The sequence below is a fragment of the Podarcis liolepis genome, assembly GCF_965112155.1.
Source record: "Podarcis liolepis genome assembly, chromosome: 1".
Classification (NCBI taxonomy): Eukaryota; Metazoa; Chordata; class Lepidosauria; order Squamata; family Lacertidae; genus Podarcis; species Podarcis liolepis.
Window position 1 is genome coordinate 85,583,809 of NC_139554.1, and position 20,674 is coordinate 85,604,482.

The 20,674-nt window shown below is 46.2% G+C and overlaps 2 protein-coding genes across 6 annotated transcripts in view; one reads left to right on the forward strand and one right to left on the reverse strand.

The window, feature by feature from the left end:
* CDK5R2 (cyclin dependent kinase 5 regulatory subunit 2) overlaps positions 1 to 20,674 on the forward strand; it is a 43,786-nt gene that overhangs the window by 5,390 nt on the left and 17,722 nt on the right. The window contains exons 1-2 of one of the 5 annotated variants that reach the window (XM_083504671.1): positions 16,083 to 16,212; positions 20,471 to 20,545. The exons of 2 other annotated variants lie outside the window; for them this stretch is intronic. The gene's annotated coding sequence lies outside the window, so the exon portion shown is untranslated. Of the gene's footprint in view, positions 1 to 16,074; positions 16,213 to 20,470; positions 20,546 to 20,674 lie in introns of those variants that run through there. 2 more of the 5 variants (XM_083504669.1, XM_083504670.1) reach the window with 2 other exon arrangements.
* Positions 13,739 to 16,013, reverse strand: LOC310707202 (A-kinase anchor protein 4-like). The gene has a single exon (XM_083504111.1). The coding sequence runs from the start codon at positions 15,620 to 15,622 to the stop codon at positions 14,033 to 14,035; it is 1,590 nt and encodes a 529-aa protein (XP_083360237.1). The 5' UTR covers positions 15,623 to 16,013; the 3' UTR covers positions 13,739 to 14,032.

Here is a 20,674-nt window from a genome sequence, read left to right on the forward strand (position 1 = left end):
ATGAGTTTGCCGGAGGACCCCTTCTTGCCTCAGCTTCAACCAATTCCTTCTTCTCCCTGTTTTTGGTTGACCTTTGGAAATATTTAATCTCCCTCTTCTTTTGCACAGCTTCATAGAATCATAGAGTTGTAGAGTGGAAAGGTACCCAAAGGGCCTTGAAGCAAACCACCTGCAATGCAGGAATCACAGCTTGAAACCTGGTATTTTGTGGTTTCCTTGAAACTTTGTGTCCATCAAGTCTTGCTTTCTCTGTTGATCTTTTCTAAAAATGTTGGGTGTGAGGCAGATACTTGGGTTTGGGGTTGTTGTTTTTTTGTATCGCTGTATGAAACGTCTATCAACAAGGCAGATACTGGGTACATGGAGGGAAGAGAAACAGGCTTAGATGTGGCAATTGGATCTAAACAAATCTGCTCTGATATTTGTGGGTTCTTGATGTCTGCTTGCTAATCCCCCTGAAATTCTTTACAAATTGGGAACCCTGTGGGTGTGGTTGTTAATAATTGTGAGCCATATCCGTGGACTGTTGTAACATAGTCTTCCCTGATTTCCAATGCTTTGTGTAACATCTGCTAGGGACCTTTCTCAACAGCAAGGCATAAGAACATAAGAAGAACCAACCAGATACCTCTGGAAAGTCCTCAGTCTGGACCTGAGCACAGCAGCACACTTCCCACTTGTGCTTTCCAGCAACTAGTGTTTCAGATTCATACTGGTTATGATACGGGATACACAGCCATCATGACTAATAGCCATCGAGTGCCATATCCTCCATGAATATTTCTAATTCCCTTTTAAGATGCTGACTGTTACCGTGTCTTGATAAAGTGAATTCCATAGGTTTATGTGCTGAATCTCTCACCATCCAGATTCATTGGATGGCTTCAGGTTCAAGTATTATGAGGGCAAAAAATGTCTCTGTCCACTTTGCCTATATTGTGCATAATTTCATAACCTCAACCAAGGGCGGGAAACTTTTTTCAGCCCAAATGCCACATTCTACCATGGTCAGCCTTCTGGGGGACCACTTACCTGGGGTTGGTTAAGCCAGAGGCAAAAGAAAAAAAAAAGAAGAAGAAAAAGGACGACACGACATATGTGACTCTTGCCTTTCTACATTCAATCAGCAGGGTACATTCAGTTCATGCAAAATCCAGATGTTTATACACACTCATTTTTCCATTCAAGCAAGCAAGAGGCGTTATTGCAATTGAAGGACGTATTCCAGCCAGGCAAAAGAGGAGGAGGTGGAGCAGGGCCAGGAAGTGGCATGGGAAGACTCTCAAGGGCCAGTTTGAAAGGGCTGGAGGGCCACTTTGGCTCCTGGACCTGGGCTTCCTGTTCCCTGATCCTTCCTCCCTTGCCTGCCTATTTCCTAAATTTAAAAGCCCCAATTTTGGAGGATTTCCTCACAGAGGAATCACTTCAGTCCCTGATCATTTTGGTTGTTCCTTTCTGGTGGATCTTGACCAAAATTCATATCTTAGATACTTTTATATAGCACCTTTTCCTCCAAGGATCTCAAAAGGGTGTACATGATATTACCCCCCCCCCCAATTTATTCCTAACCACAACCCTGTCAGGTAGACAGTGACTGGCCCAAGGTCACCCAGTGAGGTTCATGGCTAAGTAGGGATTTGAACTCTGATCTCCCAGGTCCTAGTCTAACACTCCAACCACTACACCACACTGACTCCCCACTGTGCTAGTTTCAGAGTTCTCTGTAGCTCTTCATCAGGCTAGATGGTAAAACGGAGCAACAGGAGCACAGGCAGGAGAAATAAAGAAGAAATAATGGCTGGTGTTGAAACCAGGAAAGTCTGTCTCTGGTCACAGTCTTCAACGCAGGAGAAGGCAGCAAGCATTCAAGTGAACCTCTGCGAAGGAATGGAACAGCAACCCCAAGTGTACTTAAATGGAAGCTGGTCCCACTGAAAATAATGGTGCTTACTTCCAAGTAGGTAAGCTGAATTAGGCTCGTGCCATTGGAAGCAGGAGACTTCAGCGCAGTATCCAGATGGATGGGAGACTAGCAATGGTGCCATTATGTCAAAAAGTCTTCAGCAAAACTCAATAGCCTGGTGTTTTCACAAATGAAGGGATGAGGTCATAGAAGGCCAACTCTCCATTTGGAAAAGTGGGGAGAAGTTCTTCCCTTATCTCATTCTTGCGCTTCCCCCCAACCCCCTGTGCTGGTCAAACTTTTCTCCCAGGTGCTGTTTTGCACCCTCCGTCAGGCCTGTGGCATCTTGTATGTTTTTTCTCATGTGCATAGCAATTATTCTTTTCTTTTTTCGACTCAGCTAGTAATTAAACTATTTTTTTAAAACAGTATGGGCATTCAAGTGTAATGAATTGGCCCTAGCAACCACTAGAGGGAGACATTGGACAAAGATCTGGACTACAAGCAAGATGCATAGCTTTATTTTGTGTTTTCCAGGCATGCCAAGCAGCAAGCTTTAGGGACATAGGTCAACCTCTTTCTTCATCTCACTTAGTATTGACTGCTGCTCTGACTAGCAGTGATTCTACAGGGTTTCAGAAGTTTCACATCACTATCTACCTCATTCTTTTTAATCTGAGGACCTTCTGCATGACCTCTGCCACTAAACTATGGTCCTTTCCCAAGTTCCTCCGTACACTCCAAATATTCATAAAAGAGAAGATAACAGGTACACTTAGTAATAGGAGAAAGCACATATTTTCATTAAATATATTGCCAAAGAAGATGGGTCCTAAAGCATTAGTAAGGTCCTGTTCTAAAAGAAAAGTACTGTGTTCAGAGTTCTCAGTCTGTGCACTAATACTCTGCAGAGCTAAAAAGTGCCTACAGAAGTTGCATCTGGATATACCTAGACTGCAAGCCTATTGTTATAGGATTGGGATTGAGCTGGATGCCCCCTCAGGGTTCCTGCCAGCCCAGCAATATTATAGCTACAAAATCTGAGTCTGCACAAGGGGTGGGTGGGTGGGTGAGAGAGAGGGGGGGAAACAAAAAGACTGGGACTGAAGCTGGAAAGTGCACCACACAGAGGCCTGACATGTTCTCTGTGCAAAATCCAAAGCCATGCTGTTGGAACCTGTTCCCTTAGAAACCTAATGGGGGAGCAGAATCTGTTGATGTGTTAATGCCATGGACCCTTCCATCTTATGCTCAGTCTGTATATATGTGTAAATAAATCTTATAAATCACACAGGCACCACAAGTCTCCAGGGACCATCATTTCATTCCAGTCTCCAGAGGCCATTCAAACCCAAGGGGTGTCCTGCTGCTGCTGAGACCCTTGAAACCTCTCACTTAGTAGGTTTTGTACCACTTTAACAACCATGGCTCCCTCCCCCCAATAATTTTGGGGATGCAATTTGATACAGTGCTGATAATTTTCTCTCCCTGAACTCTGTCCCATAGCTCCCCAGACCTGCACTTCTAAAGGTTCTCTGGCAAAAGCCCGGTGAATGACTATTAGATCAGTCTGAGGCTGTTGTGTAAATATGTCCTAACATTCTGCCCAAACCAAAGTCTTATAGTGCTTTTAGAAGACGCCCAGGTCTGGGCAAACCTCAGGAGCCAAGGAATTCTAAAACTGGGGAGAAACCACCAAGAATGTCACTCTGTGTGTCCTTGTTTGCCTAATATGTTACACAAATGCTGTCCTTAACTGCTTTAAGATAGGAGTGGGCAACCATTTTTCTGCTAAAGGTCTCATTCACATGCATGATGAGAGCTGATATTTCTGAGGGATCTGATCAACACTGTTCCACACCAATCATCCATTCAGCCCACGCACAAAAGGGATGCCATTTTGAGATCTTTCAGAAGTGTGGGTTGTGGATCAAAAGAGCTCTGTTCTGTGCCCAAGTGCGGAGGGGATTTCCTTTAAAAGAATGGATCTGGCCAGATCTGTGCTTTCAAAGTGCTTAGCTCTGCCTGCCTGGGTGGAGATGTCTTTTAGTATGTATGTATGTATGTATGTATGTATGTATGTATGTAGGTATGTATGTATGTGCGTATGTACGTATGTAATGCAATGTATGTATTTTCTTACATTTATATCCCACCTTTCTTCCACGATGAAACCTAAGGCTGTGTACCTGTTGGTTCTCAGGTGGTCACCCATCCAAGCACTGACCACACCACACCCAAACCCTGCTTAGATTCAGCAAGGTGGCAGCCTCCTATAAGTGCATCCAGCTTGATATTTTGAAAGCACACATCTTACTCTCAGCTTTGCAGCCCAATGGCCACATTATGTATTTCACACTTTTTAAATAAGAGAAGGGGGGCACTTAAACTGGGTACTTTTATACTGAAGGGGAAAAGCAGCTGTGTGACCCCAGTCTGGAATCTGCTTCCAGTGTGACTTATGACCAAATTTTTGCTCTGATGACTAGTTACCTTGTTTGCAACCAGCAATGTGCATTTGATTATAGCAAGAAATGAGTACAGAGTCACAATCTAGCTCAGGAACATGTTCTGAATAGGGACTACATGGCTTCTTCACCTCCACCACCACCGCCTCCTCCTTCTCCTCCTCTAAATAAGTGACCAGCTTAAGCTTGCTTTTTGAAATAACCAAACTTGTAATTTGGCTGTAAAAATATTTTAGAATTTCGTCAGCTATGCCTAGAAGACAACAGGAGGTCGGACAGTGCAGATCCTGAAAGAATGGTGTAATGTGCTTCTAGCAATCAGGTCCTCCTCAAAGGTGGGCTGCTGGATCCTATCTCAGCAAGTGTTTCTCAGCAGTCCCCCAGGGCATCCCCACACAGAGTGTATTGCAGTTGACTAGCTTCAAGGTTATGAACTGCATTATGATGGTTTCCAGAGACCAAATTGGAAAGCAAAGACTGTAGCCTTCTCTTAAAGCATTTCCATCAGTCCAAAGGGTGGAGAACCTGTAGTCCTCTGGAAGTTGTAGAGATACAGCTTCCACCATCTCTCACTATTGGCTGTGCTGGCTGGCTGAGGATTGGAGGGGAGCTGGGACGATTTCCCCATTCCTGTATCAGACCAATTCCCCGTAACTCTGAAATGGATCGTGACAATTTTTCAAGAGTTCTCCTCTGGCAAATAGATTTGAGTCTGGATTCCATTTGTGTGTATGTTTGGGGGATGAGTGTTGTGGGGTAGAGAGAGGGCGGGTAGAGACGGCAAGATTGAGCAGAAAGAAACAGCCCTGGCCTGTAGATTCCCTTGTAATCAAAAGCAGGTGACCCTGCCAAGGGAGAAATGCCCTTTTTTCTCCTGCCATTTTGTGGCTGCCTAAGTACAGGCTTCGTCACTTGCACAGCCCGGCTTGAGTTGGGTGCTTTTGCCAGCACCGCGTGTGCCTTGCACAGCTGGTTTAAACAGCAGCAGCTGTGTGAAGCGGTGACATGTGGCACCCTCCCCAACATGACCCCAAACCACACTCCCACACATTGGGGAGAGAAGGAGAGGGAGGCAGGCACAGAAGGAGGAGGGGTGTACAGGAGCATTTCCCCAGCAGACCAAGGCAGCTCTCCCTGGGGGAGGGAGGGATCCACAAACAGAACAAAACAAAAAAACCCTGATGAGGCTAAAAAGGGGGGGGGGATAAAGGGGTTGTTGGATGCCTCTTCTTGATCTAACCGATGTGGCCTCATTGTCCCCAGATCCTCTCCCACAAGTCTGGAAGGATTTCAATGTTTGTGAGCCTTGCTGTGTGACTGGGTCACACTTTGTTTGCTGATTTCCATCCTGTCCAAGTTGCCTCTTAGTCTGTGCATTCACAGAGATTATACTACCTCTGACCATTTATTGAGCATTCGTCTTGATCTGTTTGTGAGGGGAGGTTATATGACATCGAGAATCGTCCTGGTTGAGTGTTTCTACATTTCCCTTTTTGTTTCCGTGTTGACAAGCCCCCTGTCCATCATTCGTTCATGCCACACTTTCTTAACCACAAAAGGCCTGTTTCTTTTAAAAAGTAGATTTGTTGCACTAAGGGGGCAAAGGTAAATTCCCTGCTACGTGCTTGAATCACCACCAAACATTGACAGTCTGGAGGCACTGAAAGGTAGGTCTCTTACCTATCGTTTACAGAACAAAGGGCACACCCTCCCCTTGCTTCTGGTATCTTGGGGTACATAGAGGAAAAGGTAGGAAACAGAGAAGTTGGGGCAGGAGAGTTCTAGGGAAAGCTTTTTAAAGAAAGCTATAGGCAGAGTATGAATTTAAGAGCAGCCAGGAAATCTTGACATGATTGTAGGAGCGGGCAAATTCTCCCAGAACCCAGAAGGATTCCCTGAGGCGTTGGGTGGTGATGGAACCAGAAGACCCCTTATCTTGTCCCTAGCCTTTAAAAGAACAACAAAACAGTCTTCCTCTGTGGCAGGCAATGACTAATTACATATTTGCATATATTGAGATGTAGTGACCACTGCTGGTGAGAAATTGCTGCTATTTCTCCTGTACCCTTCTGTATTTTTCCATACCAAAGCCATTTTTGTTTGTTGGTCTTTAGTTGTACAACGCTGGTGGTGCTGTTAACTCTTGTTGGCAGTCTGTACATGATCCAGGCACTGACTCTAGAAGTGGTTTCTGTATATGATGCATTGGGTGGGGGACCTTTCTTAGCTTGAGGGCCACATTCGCTGGTGGGCAACTGTCTGGGGGCCACATGCTGGAGGGTTGACATGGCCAGAGGCAAAAATGGGCAGAGCAATGGTTCTTACCTTTGTACAGGAGATGACATTCTGGCCAGGCAAAAGTCGGAGGTTTCTATACATCTCTCTCCCAGGCCTCCACATGCATCTCTCTATTATTAATATTGTTGTTGTTGCTGCTGTTGTTGTTATGTTGCTTACTACCAAAACTTCTCTCAGTGACTTACTTGAAAAAAATAAAAGCATAGAATACCAAATTAAAATGCACAAAAATATTTGAAACGCATTACTAATAATATAAAAAGGGCACATCCCACAGCACCCAACTGTTACCTATCCATTCTCTATTCAGGCAAGCCAGACGCATTGTCACAGTTCAAGGAAAGCTTCAGCCAGGCAAGAGCACTTTAGAAGGGAGCAGAGTAGCAGCAGTGAAGGATGTGTGATCACTGAATGGCCCTTAGCTAGCTGACCAGCTAGCCATGGAGCTGCCTATATGCCCAAAGTAGTGGGGTTGCAATCCAATCTATGATCTTGAACGGTCATCTGCAAAGCTTCCTTCCTGTCCGCATCTAACATGGATATAACTAAGATGGGGAAGTGGGGTAGGAAATCCAAAAGGCAGCTAGCAAGTCTGTGCAGAAAAACTCTAAAAAGACCAGTCCCAGGCTTCCAGGCGCACATCTGGCCAACAGGTGCTGGGAGCAGGCTGGAGTGTGAGTGCCCTCTGGTGGACTGAGCATGTAAGTACAGAGACGTATACACTGACCGAAGGGACTACGTTTGGGGCTTTGATAAAACACAACACCAGTGGAGATGGGATGCTGCTCCATGGGAAGGTGGGAACCACCTCCCTGCATACAGAGAGCAAGCATGTCAGGAGGCCTAGATGTCACAAGAGTTTTCTATGTGTAGGGTTTGGGGGCTTTATGAGGCAAAGGGATGGAGCATCCCAACATGCTGATCTTGAAATGGTATTAGCCATGCTGGATTATACCAGAGGCCTCCTGTTTCTCAGAGTGGCCACCCTCTCTCCCTACTTGTGTTTCTCAGAAATGCTGCCTCTGATCATGTAGGCAGTTATACAGCCACCACTGCTAGCAGCCACCCATAGCCTTATCTCCCATGAATTTGTACACTCCCATGTTCAAGCCATCTAGGTTGGTGGATATCACCACATTCTTGCAGCACAGTCCAGGGAAGCTGTACAACTTACAGTAGTTCTGCTAAATGCAAAAACCGAGCAACGGACTCCAGCCTTCCCTGGCTCTCAGCAGGAAACTTGTATAACTACACTGCCTGCCTCCCGATTCATTTCCACTTGTCCTCAGGACAATGTCACCACAAGCCCCTTTGTGATGGCAGCCATAAAAGCAGAGTTCCATCCCTGCTGTTCAAACAATGCTCATTTCTATCATTTAAAGTCTGTCTCATCCACAATATCCAAGGCAGTTTCCAAGAACAGAATAGATCCAGTCTTTTAGGAAGCTATCATTTAAAAAACTGAAGTTAAAAAATAAAATAAAAAAGATATTCCAGCAGAATTTGAGGTTCCTGCTGGGTCTGCCTATGTGAACTTGGATATTTTGAGCTTGTAAATGAGAAATTTGCATTCTGATAGTTATCCTGAGCTGTGTCCAGCCTAGGATGATTCTGGGACACTTAGAACTGGGTCATGCCACTTACTTACATTTGCCTCAAGGAATGTTAAATTGACTGGTTTTAGTTGCCTTTCCTTACATTGTACAATATGAGTCAACACAAAAAACACACCCAGTGTAAAGGTAGCATCCTAAATTTCTGGAGCTCATCCTCTCTCATTTTGGAGAGATGAGGTGATGGTGGTTTGTGGGTAACAGAGAAAGTGGGTTTTCCCCAGCCACTTTGATCTAATGGAAAAACTATTTCTTTCTTACCTGATTTGGCCACAAACCTGAAGCCTGAGATACAGGGATGGAAAAAGACACAAGGATCATCTAGTCCAACCTCTGTATTTGTATGTAACAGTGATATAATGAGAGCAGTGTGGCACCATATAGCCACAGCATGGCTCACAAATATGTGTCACATTTGCTGACCAAAGGGCTGTCAAGGAGAAGCTAGAGACCCCAAAAGTCAAGAAGGAAATTTCTTCCGGCTATGATGAACCACTGACATTGTTTTGCTGGGGCCTGGACTTGCTATTGCTCTGGAACCTTACAGCATGCCTCCCTTTTGCTTGTGGCTCACAGTGAGGAATCTGTTGAGGCAGATAGTCCTATCTTCAGGCACAGAGGAGGGACTCCTTTGGTTCCAACCCCACAATTCCATGAGCGGAAGGATTATTTGTGGAGCAGGCTGGGAGATCAGGAGCTAGAATGAGACCAGAAAGGTCATGCCCGATAGTGGCATTGTTTTGGACGGAAGTCATTGTCCATATTAACTTGGTAATGGGGAAACCCCTAAAATCCTCAGATGCTCACACCATACTGAGTTATATTCCAACACTGTGGGCCTTGACAGAGGGGTTACATAATTGGATTTTGTGTGCTCTGTGGTTGGGAGACAGAGCCACTCTTGCACCATATGAAAAAGCTATCTTCAGCTAGCATCACTAAGAGAATAAACACTCAGACATCTGGGATGTGTACTTGTTTGCATGAAGTACATGCCCAGCAGGCTCTGTTGGGACCTATCCCAACTCAACCAAACCAAACCAAATCAAGCCCCCTTTCCCTTTTTAATTTTGTTCTGATTGTATTTATTTAACTGTATGGCACTGCACTAAAGGGTAAAGGTAAAGGTACTCCTGCCCGTCAGGGCCAGTTGTGACTGACTCTAGGGTTGCGCGCTCATCTCGCTCAAGAGGCCGGGAGCCGGCGCTGTCCGAAGACACTTCCGGGTCACGTGGCCAGCGTGACAAAGCTGCATCTAGCAAGCCAGCACCAGCGCCGCACACGGAAATGCCGTTACCTTCCCGCTAGAAAGCAGTCCCTATTTATCTCCTTGCACTTAGGGGTGCTTTCGAACTGCTAGGTTGGCAGGAGCTGGGACCGAACGACGGGAGCTTACCCCGCCGCGGGGATTCGAACCGCCGACCTTTCGATCAGCAAGTCTTAGGCTCTGTGGTTTAACCCACAGCGCCACCCATGTCCCATGGCACTGCACTACAAATTCCTATTATCTGGTGCTGGTGTTCCACATTGGCAAAAATGTGGGGTACAATAAAATAATGTTATTGGATACCTGGCATGGGGACGGTCTAATCACAAAAGGCAGTGGGAAGAGTTACATTAATTAAACCAAATTTCTAGAGGGGCATAGAGGCTTCTCTCTGTGTGTTTTTTCAAACAGAGCAGGAGTGGCCCATAGGCCCCTGCCTGACCCTTGGAACTCTCCCCAAGCCAAGCCCCCATCTGCCCAGACCACACCCCTCACCAGCTCTGCTTTGCACCCCAAGTATTTTTACCTGTCTGGAATGTGTCCTTGAACTCTGATAATGCCTCTTTCTTGCCTAGATGGCAGATACAGAGGTGTGTGTAGATACTAACCTACCATACACAGCATTCTCCTGATCCACCCAACTTGTGTCAACAAAAGAAAGATGACCTAACTTGTTTTTGAGAAACCCATGTTGGTTCTTTGTAATCACAGCATCCTTTTCTATGTGCCCACAGACTGGCTGCTTAATTATCTGTTCTACAACCGTTCCTGGTATCAGTGTCAAGCTGACCGGTCTGTAGTTGCCTAGGTCTTCCTGACTCCCCACCCCACCCCGCTTTGAAGATGGCAACAATGTTTGCCCACCTCCAATCTGCAGAGGCCTCACCTGTTCTCCAATCATTCTTAAATATTATAGACAGAGGCTCTGACATTATGATGGTAGATCAAACATTCAGGTATCTTATTTTTTATACAGTATTATGAACCCTACTATCAGTGGCGTAGCGTGGGTTGTCAGCACCCGGGGCAAGGCAAGTAATTTGCGCCCCCTAACCCGTGGATTTGCGCCCCCTAACCCGTGGATTTGCGCCCCCTAACCCTAACCCCCAGATGTTGCGCCCAGTGCGGCCGGCCCCCCCTGCACCCCCCACGCTACGCCACTGCCTACTATTCAGAGTTCATGACCTACACCAATCTGGTACTCACTGCTGATTACAGTATAGCAGATCAGAAACAAGGAAGAGACTGGTGTGGGCAAAATCCATAGTGCCTGCTCAGACTGCAGCACACGCACGGCGGTATCCCTTCAAAACTGCCACGCAGGCATAAGCCCTACTTAGGTGCTTACATTTTGGTGTATTTGTGACCTTCCATGCACTTGTGTGCATGGGTTAAGCTGTATGTGTGCATGCATGTATACACTCAAGATGTGCAGCTTGGTGTGATGATCCCTAGTTTTTGTGCAAACACACTCTGCAGAGGCCTCTTTTGGAAACAGAATACCAGGCTAACTGGGTTGTGGACAGCCAGGAGAGTCCTGTGTCCTTCTGCGTGCTGGCAAGCTAGGTGTTTGTATATCTGTAGGGCTCATGCACCTGCATGCACCTCTTTGTGTTTTGCTGTGTGCATTTACATGTCTGGGTTTTTGTTTTGTTTTGTTTTCGGCGTGTCACTCATGTCTCCAGGCCCAGCTCACTCCGCAGGAATCTCTAGCCGCCGGGCCCTGTTCTAGATGAATACACTTGAAAGCATTTTTTCTCTCTTAGCTACTAAATTTCCCTTTGAGAAGAAAGGAGTTGGCTCACTTCATCTTCATTAGTGTCGGGGAGCATTGGGGGGGGGCTGCTTTTGCTACAGTGCCACCCCTTCCAGCCTCTCACTTAGTCCCTCCCTCCTGCCCTGAGTCACTGGCCCTTTGGATATGGGCTTCCAGCCAGGAGGAGGCTGCTTCCTTCCCTGCACTGACCAGTCTCTCATCCAGGTTCATGGCTCTTAGTTCACCCTTTCATACTCATTGTAATTATTGTTATTATTATTATTAGTAGTAGTACATCACCCTTCAGCCGAAGATCTCAGGGCTATTCACAACAGAAAAATACAAAATGAGAATACAAAACATAATAAAAACAAAAACTCCATTCCACAAACAATTTAAAAAGCCAGAGAATGTTAATCAGCTGAATGCCTGGTTGAAATGTTTCCGCCTGGTGCCTAAAGATATATAATGAAGGCACCAAGCTGTTTTGATACTTTGCTGTAGAACTTCCAAAAGTTTATTTGTTGGTAACTTTGGAAGTGTTACCATTGGCTTTGTTACACCTCAACGCTTATAGTTTGTCATACATTTTGTGGATGCAGATGCCATGGTTCATGAGATAGGTGCTCTAGGAAGATAGTCAGTTGCTGTTTAGGAAAGCGGTTTCCGCACACTGACTTATGCCAACCTGTTTTGTTTACATATATTTCCCCCCCATTCCAAATTGTGCTGTGTCATATAAGTGGAAATTGACATAAGTGATGACTTTTCTTCTGACCACTACAGGGACTGTATAAATATGTGTATTCATCAACGCAGAATCCTCAATTGAGATTGAAACATTAAAATCTTCTCCAGCCCCCCAAAGCAAGAGGATGACACAAAAAGGAAGTCTCTGTCAAATCTCCAGTGCTCCCCAGAAGTCTTGGAGAACAGGATACATCACGTGCTGATGCAGTGAATTCTGGGAGTTTGTTTCCTAATTAAATTAGGGGAAAATAAATCACTAGTGCTTTGAAAGACAAAATATTAAGAGAATCAATCAGCCCAGTTAGTCCCTTCTGTTTGTCTACAAAGGAATCCTTGGAACTCTTTAATGAGTAGGAGGCAGTGTTTATGATGTATATGAGTAGCACAGGGAATGTGATGCACTGATTTATAGATGGTGTGTGCATCTCAGGGCCAAAATAAGTGCAGTGTGAGGATACAGGTGCCCGCATTGCATTTGCATTTCCCCCCACTGTGAAACTAAACGTGAAGCAGATATGGGAGGGGCAGTTTAGATCTGGGAAAGGGCAGGAGCATTAAACTCCCCAGCACTGCTGCTCCAAACAAAATCAGAGCCCACCCCATAAAATTAGAGCCCCTTCCCCCATTTACTTTAGGCGACAGCTTTAAAGTTCAAAAGAAAAAACTTAAAGAGATAGGAGTATTTCCCATTTCCCTGTAGTTCCCTCCCCCCTCACAGAGCTACAATTCCATGCACCCGTAACAAACTACAGTCCCCAGGATTCTTGGGTGTGTGTGTGTCATGGGCTTTAAATGCGCATTGAATGTGTTTCACATGTACAGTGTGGATCTGCCCTTGACTTTCAAGTGACCGCTTTAGGCTTTGACACTGAACGACATTTGATTATAATTCACACACATCCATGTACTTGGCACTTTCTTAGGTCTTTGTGCACCAGAATTGTTGCCGCAATGAGCTCATTGGCACTCTAGGGGGCACACTTTTTTATGCCAGTGGCTGCTATGCTCTTCACACGTGAAACTCTGTAGGAGCGGCTTCTGCAGGGGCTCCTACATCTACTCTCCACCCCCCGCAGCTGTGGTGTGTGTGTCCCAGCACAGATCTCAGACATGTCTGTGGTTCATCAAAATTCCAGCCACAAAGGAGAGACCATGAAGGAAAGAGCATCATCTGGCTAAATGGATGTTAGTGTTAGAAGTGAGGGAGGGCAGAAGGGGCCCTAACTGATCTCCCATATATTCAGAGCTCCTCTCATGCAAACTTTACCAACCCTGGTGCCCTCTATTTTGAACCACAACTTCCATTAGCCCCAGCCAGCAACTATTGGGAGTTGTAGTCCAAAACATCTGGAAGGCACCAAGTTTTGCAAGGGCTGCTGCCATGTTTAAGGGTAGCATTTCAAACTCTAATGCAAAACAAAACATTGACCTGATTGGGTTTCTGGTAGATTTAATCCAAATGCGCTTTTGATAAGCTGAGAAGGGCTAGCTGAAAACAGGGGCCTTCCTAAGATGTACAGGATCGAGAAGAGGATGGTGGTGTACTTTCTAACCCTGTCCCACCTACCAGAAGAAGTCCTGTTAGTCACTATTGTTTCTTTGGGTAATACCTGGTAACTAGCTGTTACCGGTCTACTTTTGTTAAGCTTGGGTGAGGGAATTAATAACAGGGCCTCTCTCCTCTTCTGACTTTTTAATGTTTGCTTTTAATTGATGATCTTGCCCAGCTACCGTTTTATCAACCAGTTTGAATTCATGCCACTGCTGCTTGCAGTGGGGCTGTGATGATGGTATCTAATTAGCTAATACCAGAGCAAATGCCTTTAGTTATGAAAAGAGAGATCATCTTCATCACAGATTCCATCAGTTGGTCGATAAATGTGCTTGAATCCATCTTGCTCCATATTGTCATATGCATTTGATGTTTCTATGTTGGTTCTGGTTTGGGAAGCTCTTTCCCCACCAAGGCCTCTGCTCCTATCCCCTGTTTTTGTCCCCGCAGTTCTCATCTAGATTTAAGCCAGCCTCGTCCAAAATCTTCTGGACCATGGACATTATGAGGTGTCCTTTATCTTTCAGGCTGTCCGAATGGCAGGGGTCTGCTTTTCTGTCGCATGACCTGTGTGAGAATTTTGGGCCACAGCTCCCCTCTGCCCTATCATAGTCACGGGGAATGTAGCCATATGAGGAGGTGTTGCATTCACGAGGTCTACAGTCTTTGTTCTTTTCCAGCAGGTGCTGCTGTATCTGCTGCAATGCTGTTACCAGAAGCTCTCTGGCATACAGATCCAGGGATTGCTTGTCCGGCACCTTGGATCCTGCTGGGAAATGTTTCCTTGGGCATGGGCCACCTGCTCTTTCCTTTCCATAGTCACAAGACTCCCTTTTCATGGATGCAAACTGCATGCCCTGACTGCAATGGCCCCGGGCCCCCCCTGCTTTATAGGTTGCAAAGGTGAAGTTTTGAGCTCTGTACTGCTTATCATCTCCCAAGATGAGTTTAAACAAGCGCTTCACCATGACTTCCAAAACCTCTGCGGTCTTCTGGGTTCCAGCCTTGTAAAGGTTCCTCTTCAGTCCACAAACAAAATCAGAGTCTGTCATGAGCGCCCCTGTGATGTTGTGCAGGTTTTTCATGGAGGAGTCTATTAAGTCTGATACGATTTCCCTGGTGTGCTTCATAAGTACCTCTTTCAAAACGGCACATGCTGGCGGAGGGTGCCTACCTTTCTGGACTCTCATGGTCTTCAGGAAAGACAGCATCATGTCTGAAGCAACCTGATTTGCATACACCATCATCCCTTTGCTTATGGAAGTCATGTCGTCTGCTTTCCTTTCTTTGTCCATATACATGGCTTCATGTTGCTTGAAGTCATTGTGGTTTGCCATGTCACCTGAAAATGGGTCGTCCCTCTTGGTTTCTGGAGGTGTCTTGCATCGTTCCATATTCTCAGCTATATTCACCTTGTTCCTGTTGCTGTGGGGGCTAATGATATGGCGGGTGCATTTCCCTGAGCTTTCCCATTTCTCCTTGATCTCCTTGCGTGTCATTTCAACAACTAAGTTGCAGAGCTTATTGGCGTAATAGGCAATGTCATCTGAGTTCCCTCCCTCACTACCGGCGCTGGAAGAAGTGTTGTTGTTGTTCCTGGATGCCAAGTCAAGTACCTTAGTATTGCGAGGCTTTCTTAAGCATGTCAGCGCATGCTGGAATCCAACTGCATATTTCTGGAGGTCATTGTTGAGCCAGCTGACAACATTGTCATCATCAATGGATCCTTGCTTGAAAAGGCAAACTGCTCCCTCAGTATTAAAGCAGCTGTTTTGCTCATTGTCCTTGATTATGATGACCTCCCTCTCTTCCATATTCGCCAAGTCCAGCTCATTGTCAGGGTCAGAGATGTTCTTGGATCGACCAGTAGCTCCATCTCTCTCCTTTGAGTTCAGGTTGGCGACGTCGACAAAGCAAATCACTTTACGTTCCTGGTCTTTATGTGTAGCAGGGCTGTAGAGGTTTATCTTGCACACACCAGCCTGGCTGCTGAGCCAGTCTACTTCCTGTGCCATCTTTGTTAGTTACAAGTAGAAATGGATCAAGAGCTGTGCAGTGTTCTTCTTCCAGCTGAGCAGCTTGGATGACCCGGCCAGACTTGGGATGTTGGCTCCTCTTAATCTTCCATGCTCTTCCTACCTCCAGGTGGTCTTCTCACTTATGTGGACACATAACAGCAGTGGTGACTTCACAAAGCATCAATGTTTTCCCACCAACCAGCAAAGAGTTGCCAAATGCTTTAGCAAGGGTGTGTCTTTCCACCACTACTGTAACCAGGGCTGTAGAGAGTCTTTCTTTTCAGATGAGCTGCTTTGGTGACCCTGCTAGACTCAAGATGTTACCTCTCTTATCTTTCCATGCTCTTCTGCCAGCAAGGGACATTTTCACTTGTGTGGACATGTAGCAACAATGACATCACAAAGCATCCAACCCACCCACCCACCAACTAACCAACCAACCAACCAACCAACCAACCAGGGAGGTCCCTGTGTTTTAGCTTTGTAATATTCTTGAACTATCATCTAGATGAGGATTAAGGCAATCCCTTTGAGCAGTCATTTTGATGACCAAGAGAATAAGTGGAAGCATGTGGATCTCTGAGCAGGTGAGAAAGAGACCCACTAGGAGGCAGACCCAGTTTGTGTGTTTCATTCTGTTTGATCTTCTGATGGATCCACATTTCAGGTTAACCTGGTACTTGCTAATGCTATTTTTCAGAAAGTACCAGTATGTTTACCTCTTTCTTTTTGTGTGGAGGTTTCCTACATCTGGAATTCAAATGGAACACTTACATTGGCTAGACAGTTCATTCCACTTTCTGTCCTGCATTAATAGCCCTCAGGGGTGACACAATCCAGACTGAAATGTGTTCGTAGAATCAGCTAGGAAAACTTTCACATCCAGGTCTGATGTAAACTTATCCAGAAGTAAGCAGCACTTCATTAAGGACAGCACTGAACTAAAGTTACTCATCACTTTTTGCAATCATTTTTGGCATTGCTGGAAAATGCTTTCTTTTTTGACATTGGCATTGCTGGAAAATGCTTTTTGGTTAAAATTGCCATCATTTTCCAATACTGATGCCAGCATACACAGCCGAATCCAATTGGTTGCTTTTACTCCCATGATTTTATTTACTGGTGTCGAAGAACATCATAATGTCAGATGTAATACTAAATAAGCATTTACATATATAGTGCTTTGATAAGTGTTCAAAGTGCTGGGATTACATTTTCTTTTAATCTTTACAACCTATCCCTGTAAGGTAGTAGTATTATTTCTGTGTTGCCGAGGGGGGCAGAGGCTGAAGGGGAAATTCTTGCTCAAGGCCACCAAATGAGCTCCATGGCAGAAGTGAGAGACAGACCAGTGTAGTGTTCTGATGCTGTTCTGCTCATTACATGATCTCTGATTGGTTTGGATCACCCACAGGAAAATTTCTGTTCCAGCAAAATTGTTAGATTCAGTTGCCAGAAGCAATCACACCAATGTGATATGTCTGGCAGCCATCCCATGGTAAGCCAAAGGACACTACCTCCACCCCCGGATTGAGCCCATTTGCATTATATTTTGTCTCATCATTCTCCCAGCCCCTTTTGGGCAGCCCCTTCCCCAGTGCATTGGGAATGGAGCAATTAGATTGTCACTGTATTCCAAGGATGTTGCATTTGCTCATGGGTGATTTCTGCTGGGTTTGCTGCTCTCCACTCTTGAACAGACACAGATTTCACCCCTCCCATATCCAAGAATCTGCTGATGTTCTCTGCTGATTCTCCAGAGAGGAGGGGGCGGTTTTCTTGTTGGAGTGAATCCGGTGCTCACAACTCTAAGCTGTGGTCCACAGCACTTTGACCTGTTCCTGTGCAGAAGGTGGTCTCTGGAAGTGCTACCCCAGCTCGCCTGGCCCAGTCGGGGCTGAAGTGGATGAGTCCAGTTCGTGGCACTGGGCAGGCCAACTGTGAACTAGATTGGGCAAAAAGCTTAGTCCACATGCCAGGTTATCTGTGCAAGTGGTCGCTTTCATGCCATATGCTGGCATGCTCTAATCTTTCAAGCATGGGCTTTAACAAAAAGGAACCAGCCAGCTTCCAAAAGGAGAATGGAATAAAGAAGCCAGAGAAGAACAAGCCTGCCTCCTGGTGGCAGATTCTGGGGTGGTACCCAGCAGCAACATTAAAATGAGCTCTGAGGCCCCATCAGCTTTCACCAAACTGGTGCCCTCCAGATGTTTCGGACTACGATGGCCACATGTCACAGCCAAGCACTAGGTTGGCAAAGGCTGTTCCACTGTTCTGCACTCCAGGGACTGAATTTCCTATTCCTCTGGGATTAGATTCTCCTTTGTTTTGACCGGCTGATGAGATTTTATTAAAATACTCTCTGGCCTTTGGCAATATCCAGGTAAGCATTACTGGCTTACAGCACCATCTCGTACCTGTCTCAGAAGCTCAGTGGGGCTTAACTCCCAGATACACAGGTTAGGCTTGCATCCTTAAAATGTAGCATAGAAGAGGAATGCTGCCATTCCTCAGGAGAATTGGAAGGGATGCTGTGGGACCAAAGTTCAAGTCCCTACTTGGCCATGAAGCTCACTGGGGGCCCTTGGGTCAGACACAGCCTCTGAGCTTAACAAACTCGTGGGGTTTTTTTGAGGATAAAATGGAGAGGGGGAGAATGATACATATCATATTAAGCTCCTTGGAAGACAGGCGGGATATAAATATAATAGGTAGATAAATGGGCATAGCCAGGATTTATGTTGTGGGGGGAAGGCAGAACTGAGCTATCTGCAATATGATTGGTCAGTTAACTGAAAAAATACTTAACTATTTTTATTTATTTACTTGATTGGGGGGGGCAGCTGCCTCCCTGCCCCCGGCTACGCCCATGGGTAGATAGTTGGGTAGATAGATAGGTAGGTAGATTTGAGATAGGTAAGTGGAGAGAGATTTAAGGAGCTTCTTTCCCTGCCTCCTGCCCACCAATATTATGTGTGTATGGCCCGGCTGTCTCTCTGCAGATGCTTCAGGGTGCTCTGGTATATATTTGATATGCAATGTTGCAGCACTGCAAACAGATTCTGGGTATCTGTTTAAATTCTCAGGCTGGGATGGGTGGTGGTGCAAAATTGCTGCTGCCTTGGCTCTTTGTGTCAGGCCAGTGGGTCTGGTCTCGGGGCGGGTGTCACATTCCTCTGGCAGCCACAGACAGAAGCTGGGGTGGGGGAGGTGACTTAGTCCGGCTCCCCCTCTGTGTGACAGAGCAACATTCTGTCTGGTCCCAGCCCCCACTTAAGCTGCAGGTGTGTGGGTGACGGGCGGGCAGCTCTCCCACTGATAGGCAAGGAGGCTTTGATGCCAGGGGCTGGGGGAGGAGGCGGCCCATGGACCCGAGTTCCTTTCCCATGGGCCTCCGGCAGCTTTCCACATGCACCCTCCATCTCTTCCCATGACATAGTTTGCATTTCTCTCTCTATCTTATCTTGCTCTCGTTCTCCCTCCCTCCCTCTCTCTGTTCACTCCTCTGTTCCCAGCTGCGCCCCGGTTGTTTTATGGTTCTCAGCCCTGGGCCTCCACTAGTTCTCCACCTGTGCCCCCACCAACCATCTCGCTGAAGGAGGAGATGGCAGGTCTCCTTGATAACAGACAGGCAAAACAAAGACCTTCTGTGCCATGATGAGTAAGGGAAGAGCAAGGGGGGGGGGTGCGGTGAATGTCTTGTACACACCGGACAAAGAGACCTGATCAGTAGATTTGAGAGTGTGCATATGATGTGGGATTACTAAAATATTGTACCTGTCATTTCTGGAGCTGACATATACTGGGCTGGCTGGAACTCTTGGTGTGTGTGTGTGTGTGTGTGTGTGTGTGTGTGTGTGTGTGTGTGTGTGTGTGTTGAGGGGCCTGCTTTGTACACTCAGGTTAAAGTGTTCCTCAGCATTAACTACTTCATGCTGATAGTGAATCATCAGTTGTCTTCTCTGCTCCTGTTGTTGCACTGTGCTGCTCTGCTCTTCCTCTAAGACAGCCAGAAATGGCTGCTGTTGGAAGTGCAACACCGGACTCAGGATAACTCACAGCCTGATGTTACCATCCAAACAAAGGTATTTCCTGGCCAAATCCCAGAACTTTCTTCCCAGCGATCAGTTCCATTCAGTGAAAAGTAGTACTGAACTAGAGCTAACTGGCCTTTGAAGACAGTTCCAAAACGGAGGCGATAAAACTCTCTCCACCCACTCCCCTTCCTCCTTCTCCACAGTGTTTAATATTCCTTGCAATGACAGATTCCTCTTTTTATTCCCCTCCATGTTCTGGCCAATAATCTCTGAACAAGTGGCAATTATTTCCTGCCCAGCTGTCTGAAGGTAGCAGCCTTGCTGTCGATGCCAGCAGTAAAATGCCCTCTAAACCAGAGGTGGAGAAGCTCTGGGTCTCCAGGAGGTATTGGAGTACAACTCCTACTATCCCTGACTATTGGCTGTGCTGGCTAGGGCTGATGGGAGTTGAAGTCCAACAACACATCGAGCACACTATTCCCCATACCTGCTGTGGACTCTAACTGGGAAATGCTGACACCAGCAGCTCCTGTAGCATATTAGAAGGGGCTGGCTCTGTCTAGCCCTTTCCAAGGACTCTTGATTCTCCCTGGTGCATGTATGTAGAAAAACTGGGGAAGAGGCTGGGGTCGAAAATCAACACCCACCCAAAGACTTCCCAGCTGGACCCAAGCACAGCCATGGATCCCCAAAACACACACCCCATTTATGCCCTGTAGCCATTTTCTCCCAGAGCTCTTTAATGATTCCCTGTCCCACAATATGAACAGCAAGTCAGACTTTCACAGAGCCCTTTCCCCATCATTAGGCACCTCAGCTGATTATTCCTGTGAATGAGTCAAGAAGGGGGGAAATGGGTGTAAACACCTGAAGGGCCTAAAAGGTACTGTATTTTTCGCTCGATAACACGCACCTGACCATAACACGCACATAGTTTTTAGAGGAGGGAAACAAGGGGGGGGGGATTCTGAACGAAACAGTGGATGTATCATTTTTGTGCTTCATGCTGTGG

Coding starts and splice junctions, on each gene's coding strand:
- LOC310707202 (XM_083504111.1), bottom strand. CDS start 15,622: ATGGCACAGGAAGTAGACTGGCTCAGCAGCCAGGCTGGTGTGTGCAAG.